Genomic DNA, 13,025 nt, shown 5'->3' with positions numbered 1-13,025 from the left:
TAAATATGCATTTGAGGAAATGATCCCCACATGCTCTAACATCCAAAAATTCCACATGAGAATACCTTTCAGCTTCTTTATATAAGCTTTCATCCCATGTCTATTATCAAACATGAAAGCATTACACATATTCCAATTGTGTTGTAGTCCCCAATAACGTAAAAATTGGAACAATATCTCCATCTCATCATTTGAACCATTTTGAACATATTGAGAAAAAACACATTGTTGAGGTCTCAAACAACAACGGGTTAAAACATGCCAAATGTCTGATAAGTACTTCCAAATGGTACACGCTATAGGACATTTAATGAACTTATGTGTACTATCCTCCAATGGAACGATGCAAAAGAAATAAGTGCCAGACCCTAGTCCTCGTCTCTTTAAGGCCAAACCTAATGGGAGCCCACCAATCATGACTCTCCATATGAATACCTTTGCACGAAATGGTAGATGGCAATGCCAACCACATTGTAATATTTTCCACCACCTTGCATCTTACTTACATACTTCCACAACTTCGCTGCTTTAGGAGATAGCCAAGATAGTGATTCCATTGGATAATGATACAATATATTTGTACCGACCTGTAACAAGCGTGTATCATCTTGTAACCACTAATCCACCCAAGGTGCAACATTTGTTTTCCATGGCAAAGATCCTTGCAATAATTTGAATATGCTAAGCAATGGTTATGTATTCCCCCAAATTATGGATTTATTTGGGGGAATACATAACCATTGCTTAGCATCTTCAAATTTCGACAACCTTTGAGATTCATTATCAACCACACATTCCAAATGTACAATTATCCCCAATTGAAATAAACGATTGAATTGAGATCTCAACTTCTCTTTCCCATGTCAAAACAACACTGGAGAAGAAACAAGCAATTCATTTTGTAATGAATTACAAGATTCTCGATCACTTGATGGTCTCCATTCAAATAGAGATAATGCATCTTGCCATGATCTTACCAAATGTTGTCCACATACAGAATGTCAAATCTTTAGAGGTATACTTCTATTGAGTAATGGCCACCAGGATGCTTGAATCTTTGTTTTCCCGTGCACCAATCCTTCATGCTCAATAAAATATTGCATCATAGATATCCATGGTTGACCTTGTTGAAATATATATCGTAATAATACAAATCTACAAGCCATGAAATGCATTTCCAGATTCCAATATTGTTGCACCACCTAACCTTTTAAGAGTAGCCAAATGGTCCCATGAAATCCACGTAACTCCCATAATTTCTCCCTTCCGCCACAACATGAACCGAATAGGTTGTTACATGTTTTGTAATGCCTTCTTAGTCCAAGGTAGTAAAGGCAAAAAATTATAATAACATGGGTATCAAGATACAAGGCACCACTTTGAGTCGTACATGAAAGGGCCATAATTGAGACTTTCAATACATAAATTTGTCCTTCAATTTACTACCAATCCAATAAATCAATTGAACACCAATATCAACACCCAATGGATAACCCAAATGTCAATAAATTGATCCTCGTGTAATCATTGACCCTTGCCATCCCAAACACTCCAAATCACTCTTCGTACAAGAAATAAGGCGAGACTTCCTCCAATTTATATACAACCCGGAAGCCAAAGCAAATTGATCCCAAACTTGCATACTCCTTTCAAGATTTTCTTTTGATGCTTGTAAAAACATAAAAGAATCATCAATCAATGCTTGTGCCACCAATTGTCCACCAGAAGGAAGATGCAAACCCACAATATCACCACTAGCCGCAAGATTTGACAACACTACTAACAAAGGACGTGTAACAATAGCAAATAATAATGGGCTTAGTGGACATCCTTGCCGCATGGATCTAGTAAGAAACACTTTCGGAGTAATTCCGCCATGAAGCATCACACGCGAGATTGCATTTTGTCCTAGCAAAAAGATAAGTCGTCAGATACGAGGACCAAACCCCATATTATACATCACACCTGAGAGGAAAGACCAATTAACATGATCATATGCTTTTTCCAAATCTAATTGAACCATAACCATTTCTTGATGTGTATGTCGAGCATAATCGATAGCCATTTGAACATTCAAAACATTATGCAATATATTTCTACCTGCAATAAAACCATATTGAGATGGATGAATAAGTTGAGGTAAGAATTTCTTAAGTCAGTTGGATAATATCTTTGCAAACACTTTGTACAACCCTCCTATCAATGAAATAGGCCTCCATTGATGAAATGGCTCCGAAAATGGTACCTTTGGTATCAATTTGATTAAGCCCACCTTCCAACTCTTGGGCATGAAACCAGAATCCCAACATTGTTGAAACATTTGTGTGAATGGACCCTTAAGCATGTCAACATACTTCTTAAAAACTTCATTTGTAAAACAATCCCAAGGAAGGTGTAACGATACCTTTTCCACCTCAGTTTCTTCAAAATCAACATCCAATTCTTGACAAATATTTGTATTCACGACACACCCAATTACATTATAAAACTCTTGGCGTGCTTTCAACACATCCTCATTAATAATCAACTCTGGCCCAATCAAATTCTTAAAATGAGTAATACATAACTCAATAACCTTGATTGGGTCTACAACAATGTCATCCCCTATCTTAATTTGTACCGCATTTGAATGAGCATATAATGGTCTTAATCCTTAAAAACATATGAGATTGTGATTGATTATCTATAAATCCCTCATTTAACTAACGTAGTTTGGTTAGTGGATAACTTTGACAAGACAAATTCTTCACAATGTCCTGTACTTGAACTTGAAGATCCAAAAGGTCTCCATCATGCGGATTATTCATCATTAGTACATTGCATCGCATAAAAATATATGAAAACTTATCAATCAATTTCTTACGTCTTTAGCATTAGTCATATCATACGTACGATGAATATCACTGATGTTTTGTAGTGTTGTATCCCATGCATGCCATCCTTTTGAAATAACTTGTTCTAAAAACATGCCAAAATTTTGTTGCATATAGGCATCAAATAAGGAATGTAATAATAAAGAAGAATTAAACCTCAAAGGAACTCGATCAAGCAATGTTTTGTACAGATCAATCCCATGTTTATGAAACTCAAAACATATGGAAAAATGATCCGATGTCACAACCTCTTGCATAATTGATATATTAAGCATCTCTGGCAAAAAGGACTCATTATGCATAACATAGATTCTATCTAACCTACTTCATGTTTCCGTATATTGCATAGACTGAAATATAATCCCAACCTCATGTTGATGCAACCATCTCCATACATCCAAATTCAAAACCTATGATGCCAATGTGTCCCAAACTTCTTGGTCAGGAGAATCCATCAATGAGAATCGTGAAGTAGATTGTGAAGCATCAACACACATTAAAATCACCCATTAACAAACCAGCACGACCCACTAATAACCATGGTGTCACGGACCGTGACACATGGATACTTGAAGACCATAACTCGATGCGTTGATTAGCATTATTGCGTGCATAGATTCCTACCAATCATATCAAATCCTCAAAATACTTGACTTCCATTACCAACAAATGTCAATATGGATCATTATAGACTATATGCGGACAAAACAAACCACGAATAATCATGACTACCCCTGCGTAATGATGTGATAATTGTCATGCATAATATGCGAATATCCACACAAATGTTACACAGATCCTGCTAAATCATGACACGTATGTTCAACTACACATAAAACATCCCATTCTTTATCAAATAAAGTTTTCCATAATATATATTTCTTATGAGGAGAAGGTGCCCCTCGCACATTCCATGATACCACTTTCATTTAACACCTTTAGTAAGAACTTGCTCTTTATGAGCATTGTATTCATGAATGTACTAACTACTTGTTCAAGAGCTACATAAGGATTTGTGTGTACTACATCTCATCCACCAATAATACGATTTTGTTGTCTAGCTCCACGAAAATGAAGTCCTTGATTTAATTGAAGTTGCACCACCCTTCGTGAAGATTCGAATTGTAATTGGTTGGACACTCTCTGATTTCGCACTTGTTTCTGCCAAGGATTTTTCTTATAGTCCTCATCCAATCTCAAATTATCTTTTGGTAATGCCTTACCGTTAGTATCTTTTGTGTCCATTTGTATGGCAACACCCTTCCCTTTTATCTTGTGCTTCACTTGATGCCACTCTCCATCTTCAACATCTAGGCCATCATTAATACTTACTCCATTCTCCTCCCCAACACCTCTGACATGACCATGAACTTTAGGATCTTGCTCTAACCCATGAGATGTTCCCTCATCCATGACCATATCAACCATTGAGACAATATCGTTCTCAACATCTTCCTTATTTTTCCCTTTGACACAACTTTTCAGGGATAGTTCACCATGATATTGGCATTCATCCATAAAATGCCCCAATTTACCACATTTAAAATAATGTCTTGCAAAAGTCTCCAATTGAAGCTTAAAACGAAATCGACCAAATCGAGATGTATCTATACTTAATCATCCTGGAAGTTTACAACTTGTATCCCATAACATGCAAAATCTACATTTGTTCAACGAATTAACATGAGGAGCAACCAAAACTTTACCAATTTGAGACATCAATCCTGGTAGTAAATCCCAAAAGAATGAGTTACTACAATCAATGGTCACCCAAATTGGACATTGTTGTTTTAATATATCTTTACAATCCACCACCGAACCCATTCCATCACATGCACGAATCTTCTATCAACTGTCAATATCACAATCATCTCCAATAACATCTTTCCCACCAAGAATAGCAACATATGATGTTTTCTCATGTTCTGTAAAATCAATAAATGTTTTCCTCTTGTAATTTTTACAACCATCATTACTACCACATCCATCGACAATCATCAACTCACTTCCTATTGTTGTGTCAGCCATCCTAATAGAGATTGAGAGAACTAACCTGAGACGATGACCATTTTCCTTGTAGCTTCTTGTAACGATAACGAAACTCAACTTCCAAATAATCTTTGGAAAGCCCTATGAATGAATGAGCTTCGCAACGAGCTAAAAATCATCAAAACGGAGTTCTGAGTACAAAGTTACATCAGAAACATGTTTCAACCCTATTATTGACGAAAGCTTAAGCCTGACCTGACCCAAGGATGCTTACAACGGCCCACTCACACGTTTATGCCACAATGCTCTAAGAAAGATGAACAACTTGTCACATTTTTTCATAAGATTGTGATTGTACAGAAGCACGAAGATCTAAAAAGAAATTGGCTCCGGGTACCAGTAACTAGTCTTTGCCAACAATCTACCACGCACACATGCATGATGAAAGCCATCAACCTATGCACATGTTGGAACTACATCCCTTTTGTTTGTTTGCTACAGATGTAGCACGCATCCTCGCTCCACCAATTTTGCGCTTAGATATTAGTTTGATAGGCAAGGGCCAACAATGCATTTTTTACTCAAGAATAATATATATGATTGATGTTGATGTGCAAGAACTTATCCTTGGCTTATGGAAACTAAACTTCTAAGGTCATACTTTCAAGAGCAATATGTGAAACATTCATGATCTCAAACACAAAACGTGAAGATTGTTAAACCCCTTCATTACATGGGACTAGAATCCATATGCAAAATACAAGCTTTGCAACTATACCCTCATCATTGCTAGTTTGTAATCAAAAAGTTTTGGTGAGATGAGGTTGTGAATGTACATATATAATTTTGTTGAACCAAATTGACAAGGAGGGTTAGCAAGAAGATTACTTCAAAACATATCCATGCTATGTCATGGATGACTATATTAAAAACTTTTAACTACCCATCAGTTAATAATGCATCCTCTATGTCATATTGCTGTACCATATCTTTGGCACCAAGATTACATGCAAAGTACCTTTTGACCAAACTTTACAATAGGGTTTTGACCAAAAGGTATTCGTCCATGCTTGTCAACATATTTTCCAAATTTGTCAAGAAGATTCTTGAGCAAGGTTCCTATGGAGAAGATTTTTGAGCAAGGTTCCTATGGATATTTAACATCTAAACACGGCATTGAGAACCTTGGCCAAACCAAGGATTCGTGATCATCAAGCTAGGTTTTCATGCCTTATCAGATGACCACGATAGAAGGGTCATTAGCCCAAAACATTTGGAAAACATGTGATTGAAAAACTGAGACCTCGCAATGATTCAATCAATATCACCTCCTATATTTTATGGACACAAGCGTTATATCGGATCTACATATAACAAGTAGAGAGAATCACCATGATTAAAGAGACCAAAGAAGTATTTGAATAGGAAATGTATAAATTGTTATTGTTCAAGCAAACTGCCTTCATATTAATTCATCAACAAAGATGCTCCCACTGTCTCGCTTCTTCCATTAAGATTAGCAGGACAAACTCATATGCAAAATTGATCTTCTTCTCCTTTGAATGAATAAAGCATAGCTTATACACCAGTTTATGTACATGTGGATCAACTTCATAGTATTATGATTATTATTCTTCCAACTGTACAAATCTTTCGTTTTATATAAAGTAAAGTAGGTCTCCGAAACATCCAACCCAACTTCCTCAGTCGCCCCCCCCCCCCCCCCCACACACAAAAAAATAATAATTATATTTGCTATTTTAAATCTTTGCAGCCCTCTGCACTCGTTTTGCCATTCACCACAAATTTCTTTTAACATCCTGCAGTATATAAGAAAACCAATCATTTGAGTGCTGAAGGGTATAAAATAATTCATTAATATTTTGAACATTGAATGAATCCTGTGACAGAAACAACGTCATAATTATTGAAGTTTAAATGTTTTCAGCTATTGCAGAAATTGATAAGGAATAAACTCCAGAAGTCTGTATTGCGTAGACATGGCTCAACACCATTATTCAACATTCAATAATCAAACCCTGCATTGTCATGATGCAGGAAGGCCATTGTCTAGTAGTTCTATCTCAAACGAAAAATAGGCAGCTATTAACCTACTCCTCAAATCATTTATTCAATTGTGCAACTACCGCTCACTTTACTGTAGATTCCGATTTTTTATGTTCACCAACTTCTGCATATTTCTAACTTCACCAAATTCACTCTCACTAGTTGACTCTAGTTCTGGTGTAAGCTGTATTAGTTTTTACGGCTACTTCCCAATTTTCAAATCATGACATGACACTTCTATGCATGTTATTACGAAGTTTAAGACAAACTAATTTCCTTCTCATTTAAATGTCTGGAACCGAGTGATCATAACCAGAACAAAGGAATACTAGCAGCATAAACACACAAAATCATAACGCTTACATTCAAGTTCTCTTGATCATGAGTTTCTCGACCAGCTACTGTTTTTGAAGCCCCCGTCTTGGTACTGGAACAAGCATAAACAAATTGATAAGTTCGCGAAGACAAACAGAAAAGTGCAGTAAATTGCAATAAGAAAAATTGTTTTCTTCCATAGACTTACACAGTAGAGCGTCTTAAATTGTAACGCTTTGTCCTGGGAGTCTCCTTCAAATCACTTGATAAAGAAATTCCGTGATCTTTACTATGCCGTCTCCTCTTGCCACCTGTTGTGATCTCAGACTCTGCTTCCATGTCTCCAGTTTCTGCTTCACTCATAGTATCAGTAGTCTGACTAAAAGCTCGCTTTCTCGTTTCAATATAAGACATAGTGTCTTTATCATGCTCAATAGCTGATTGAGTGCCTGAATCTATGAACTTTTCCTCATGCATCTGCAATCCTTCTTTGTACTTGTGACTGCTGATAATCTCTTTATGTTGCAATTGAGACTCATATAATCTTTCAGCATCTACATTCAGTGTAGGGGTAGGGGGCGCCCTTCTAAGACTTGGGGTTTTGGCTTTCTGACTCTTCTTGAGTTTACCTCTAGTACTGCTAGGAGTAAAGCTTGCACTTGACCTTGAAACTGGATTGAATCCTACTTGGCCTCCATCAGATCTTGTGTCCAGTTGGTTGTTACCAAGCTCTGACCCCAGAGAAGCATTACTCTCTTCCAAATCCTTGGTTGTTCCATTGGAGTTTGCCATCTTTTCTGGTGATACTGATATACCTGACACACATTTCTGTAGCCAAGAAAGTCGGGCAGGAGACTCGGTTAATTTTCCATCACTGATTCTACCATCAACATTCAGTGGAAACTGAAAGGTTGAGTCTTCAGCTTCACTAGGAAGTAAATCTGGTTCTGAGTTTTGTCTTAGCATTTTGTCTCTATTGCCATGGGACAACAATTCTTCATTTTGCTGACTAGTTTGTTGCTCAATTCTCAACTTCTTAAGTCTTTCAGCCTCTTCAATGTTTTCTTCTCTTTGTTTAATTAAAGCTTCACTTTGCTCCTTAAGCTTCTCCTTCTCAAATCCCAGCTCATTGATATTTTTCCTGATCTCAATCCACTGCTGTTCAGATTCTTTATGTCTTCGAGTAATCTCTTCCCTCATTTTCTCAAGCTCTAGTCTTTCCAAACGGACTTCTTCTAGCTCTTTTCCAACCACTTCAGACGGTGCGGTAATCTTTTCCCTCTCCCTTTCAAGTTCTCTCTTCATTCGCAGCTCTTCTTCCCTTAAATGATTTCCAATGTCCTCCCTCTGCTTTTCTATGTTTGTTTCCAACTCTCTTCTCCTTTGCTCCAGATCTCTTATAAGGTCGTCCTTATCCTTCTCTACGGACGCAAACCACTCTGCCCTTTCATGTTCAATTCTTCTAGTGAACGTCTCCATCTCCAGCTTCAAAGCTTCTGATTCCTTTCTCATTTGATCTTGTAACAGCCTTCTCTCTTCCTTTAACCTCACCTCTTCAGCAAGCAACCATGCAGACACTCTTTGTGCCTCTTCATCGACTTTTTCCATTGATTTTTTCACATTCTCACTCTTCTCATCAAGCATTTCCCATTCTTTCTCAAGCCTCTCTTTCTCTCGATTCAATTCCTCGGCTTCCATACTCATTGATTTTGTTTTAGCTCTATAGTCATCAATCTCCTCTTTCAGGCATGTTTTCAGCTTAAGTTGTTCTTCTCTTTCTTGCTTAGTAAGTGTAAGCCTCTTTTGCTCTTCGATTAATTCTTGCTTCAGCAATTGCTGTGTTATAAAAAGCTGTTCATAGTCTGCCTTTTTGGAGTTAGCCTCCTCTTTTTGCTGTTCCACTAAAATTTGCAGCTCAGTCTGCATGTCAACATAAGCCATTGCAAACATGATATAGCGCACTTAATAAAGCTATGCTTGCAGCAAACTACTCTGCCACCAGAATTGAAGGTACACAAAATACCAGAATGTACATGTGTGCTTGAGCACTTAAACCCTAAACCCTAAGAATAGACTCTATGCTTCAAGTGCTCCAACTGACGATTAATTCAAAACCTCAATAAACAGAAACAACCATTCATAAAATACATGCATGAACTCCAGAAGTTACAAGCTATCATGTAATCGAAGACATTGGTATGCAAAATTATTCACACCATGAAAGGAATGGATCAACCAAGCAAGTTGCAATATAAGCTAATAGCTTGGTTGATTACAATAATAGCTTATCCATCTGGATTGCAATTATTATATTGTAAAGCTTGCACAAACAAGTAGTACATACCCAAACTCTTCAAGTAACGTGTTGAAGAGTTCAAGCAAATTCCACTTCTTAATGTCGCTCTATATAATAATTGTTTAACATCTACACGTGTTTGCATCTACCAAAGTGGTCCCCATCATTGGCTCAGTACATTCCATAAATGTAAATATGTTTTTATTTTCTCTTTTTCCTGACACTTTCTTGATGCAATAAGAGGAACTAGTTATAAAGAAAGAGAAACATTGACAGTTGTTTCCTTTAAATCACAATAGAAGTTAGGAAAAGAAACTTTTACTATGAGTTTTTTCTCTGCACTAGATTTATTAAAAAAAAAAATCAATGATGTGATTAAGGCTTACCAGATTGTGCTGTTTTTCTGACAATGCAGCTTCTCTTTGTTTCAATGTCTTCTCTAAATCTTCTATATGTTGTCTTTCTTTTGAGACAAGAACCTCAGTCGCATTGACATGTTCATCACGCTTCTCTAGTATCTGTCAAACAATCTTGAATAATCAAGGTCAAAGAAAAAATTATGGACTCTAATAATGAGACATCATCTCATTCTGGGATTGATGTATTATACTCTTCCTTACATGATTTAAGAAGTGCATTTCATTAGACAGATTCCACAGTTAATGAGTAAAATGGGAATTATCCATTATATCTTACACGTTCTCTGTTTGAAAGCATCTCTTTAAGCAGTATCAATTCGCGCTCCTTTGTTTCCATTGCAATCTCCTTTTTTACTATTACCTGATTCATCGAAATAAAATTAGAAGCATGAGGATATCTCATTAGGAAAGTCCATACAGCAATATGTTGAGAGCATACCTCTTCCCTAATTGCTACACTAGAGAGCTTTGATGAGCAATCAGCTTCTAATTGTTGCAATGATGAACGTTCATCCTCCATTTGTTTTTTCATAGCTAGTAAATCATTTTTCATTTTCTTCAGAGCAGACTCTGTTTGATTTATACTCTCCTCAGTCTGATTAAGTAATTTTTGCCCTTCTAGCAACCTTGCTTGACCTTCTTCCAGCTTTTTCTCCCATTCAAGAAAGCTCTGTTTCTGACGGTTCAGCTCCTTTTCGTTAGCTTCTTGTCTAAATATGAATATCATACACTTTATATTAGTATATTTTGACTCCAAGTATGATTATACATGCATACAAGTTATGAATCAGCATAACACATTTTTGGAACCTTAGCATACTATAGGAGAAAAAGAGCCCACAATCTGTTACATAAGAAGGAATAGGATTATACAGTCATTAATTGATCGATATATTTGCAATCTCATAAGAAATGCTGAAAATAAGCTCTTATCTGATGATAAGCTAGAGATATTAGAACAATGTGGTCTCCCATTTCTACTATACAACTATATCATTACACAATATAAAAGTAACTAAAAAACTTACTGAGCTTTGAAAGCTAGCCTTTCTCTCCTCAAAATATCTTCCTGTGCTTCAGCTTCCTGTAGCTTCCTTTCTGCAATGCCTTTCTTGTGGCTCAATTCTGCCTGTAAGGCATCCATCATGTGCAGCTTTGACTCAGCCTCCAAAGCTTTATTAGTTGTTCCAGAAATCAATTCTTGTGCTTCTTTCAATTTATTTTCAGCCAGAAGCTTTATTTCTGCAGACTCAGACCTCACTTCCTTCAATGCATTCTCAAGCTGACAATAATACAGTAACAAGAATTAAAGGATTACAAAAAGCCGCTAGAGATTCGGCATATTTGTAATTCCAGATTCCAAGACCAAGCTGAAAACCATAATATAAAAAATGCAAGATACTCACATTATATACACATAGTTTTTCAGCAGCAAGAGCTTGCTTTAAAGACTCTTCACGCTTTTCAGCTTCTGCGACCGCTAAAAGGTGTGCAGCAAGCTCTCTTCGTAGCTTCTCTTCTGCATCTTGAGCTATAGATTTCAATTTCTCAGTTTGTTGACCCCATTCATTCCGTTCCATTAGCAGAAGGCCCATATTGTATTGATAGTCATAAAGCTGCATCAATATTTATTGAAACAAAAACCATTGTATTATTGTTTGTATTGAGAAATCACTGCAACTACTTCATGTGATAATAGTAAGAATTTGCCTAGAAGCGAACCATGAGTTTGTTCTAAGACTATCATTGAAATGCTAGACCAAGAGTGATGGTCAATGATCTCTAACGCTTCCCCTAAATCGCAAGTCCAGACAGCTATCATGCAGACGGTTCAGGAGTCTCCGAAAATCAAGCTCATATGCTGATACATAATGCTGAATAAGTATGCTATCATTCATTTGTTTTCAACTGCTTGTGTTGAACATATTAAAGTAACCAAGTTGAATATAGAGTGTCATTCATATTAACCAAGCTTGCCTAGATTAATCCAGTCATCTAGTCTTATCTATGCAGAATACAAAGCATATCTACATTTACCAAACAAAGACCAAAGCATATGTACGGCAGCCAACACATGATTCTAATTATATCAATGCATAGAATTATTGAAGTACCTCAGATTCCAATCTGGAAATGTGGCCCATTAAAGTAGCTCGATCCTTCTTCTCAATTGAGCCTTCATCAAGAGCCCCTACCTCTTTGAAATGCCGCCAAATGTCAGTTTCAGACTGTCCAACAGAGCACCCATCTCCTTCTACAACTGACCTAATCAATCCTTGCGGAGGGCTTATCTCTCTGTTACTCTCTGTAGCAGCAAGAATGGTATCAACTGGAATAGAACAAACTACCGTTCCTTTCTCTTTCCTTTCTGCATATAATGGAGACCATCTTGGCCATGCCTTTCTCTGTGGAGTAAACATGGCGAACCGAAATGCAACCCTTCTTCTTCAATGATGATGAGGTTCTATCGTTTATTTCTAGGATTTAGAATGAGTCACGGACTTTTTAGGGTTTCACATACATCAAAGCCACGTCTAGGGTTTTGTTTTCATCAAAACCTTTTTCCAGGGTTTATGTATCGATCAACATGAGAAAACTTTGAAGGGTTCTAGAGTGTTTTTGTCTTTTAAGGCGCCGGGGTCTTCTTTAAGGGTTTAGAATGCAGCAGAGGGATTTCTGAGAGATTTTCAGAGTGACGACAAAGGAAGGGATTCGTTGCAGTGGTTAAAGACGATGGTGTATGTGAAGGAAAGGCGGCGCAGGATCCGCCATAGCCATGGCCAAGAAATTGTAGCCAAGAAACGAAGCGGAGAGCAGGCGAGACCATGGGGGTAGATGATTATACATACATACATACATACATACATATATATACATACATACATACATACATACATACATACATATATGTATATATGTATGCATAGACAGATAGATGAACGACATATTATTAAATGAGATCAAGAGAACTTGTTTGTATGTATGTATGTATGTATGTATGTATGTATCCTTCTCCATCCCATGAATCAATCATGAGGCTTCTCCATGGCCCCAGGTCGGTCGGTC

At 36.9% G+C, this 13,025-nt stretch overlaps 1 protein-coding gene across 1 annotated transcript; it reads right to left on the bottom strand.

The window, feature by feature from the left end:
• Positions 1–6,258: 6,258 nt before the first annotated feature.
• Positions 6,259–12,812, bottom strand: LOC147856679 (uncharacterized). Its single transcript, XM_087328385.1, has 9 exons — positions 12,074–12,812; positions 11,366–11,575; positions 10,988–11,241; positions 10,399–10,669; positions 10,237–10,320; positions 9,927–10,058; positions 7,453–9,164; positions 7,293–7,356; positions 6,259–6,682 (listed from the first exon to the last, which is right to left on the bottom strand). The coding sequence occupies exons 1-9, from the start codon at positions 12,377–12,379 to the stop codon at positions 6,659–6,661; spliced, it is 3,057 nt and encodes a 1,018-aa protein (XP_087184511.1). The 5' UTR covers positions 12,380–12,812; the 3' UTR covers positions 6,259–6,658.
• Positions 12,813–13,025: the final 213 nt, after the last annotated feature.

This window comes from Azolla caroliniana, unplaced genomic scaffold, assembly GCF_043228905.1.
Source record: "Azolla caroliniana isolate FFs.n. ecotype wild unplaced genomic scaffold, voAzoCaro1.0.p SCAF_12, whole genome shotgun sequence".
Lineage (NCBI taxonomy): Eukaryota > Viridiplantae > Streptophyta > Polypodiopsida > Salviniales > Salviniaceae > Azolla > Azolla caroliniana.
The sequence above is the reverse complement of the archived record's forward strand: the minus strand, read 5'-3'. Positions and strand labels throughout refer to the sequence as shown.

Bases quoted from the DNA above. Each gene is read 5' to 3' on its own strand.
- LOC147856679 (XM_087328385.1), bottom strand. From the start codon at position 12,379: ATGTTTACTCCACAGAGAAAGGCATGGCCAAGATGGTCTCCATTATAT. The intron at 11,242-11,365 runs GTGAGTATCTTG...TATTATTGTCAG, and splicing joins AAAAACTATGTGTATATAAT to CTTGAGAATGCATTGAAGGA. The intron at 6,683-7,292 runs GTAAGCGTTATG...TATATACTGCAG, and splicing joins ATGATCAAGAGAACTTGAAT to GATGTTAAAAGAAATTTGTG.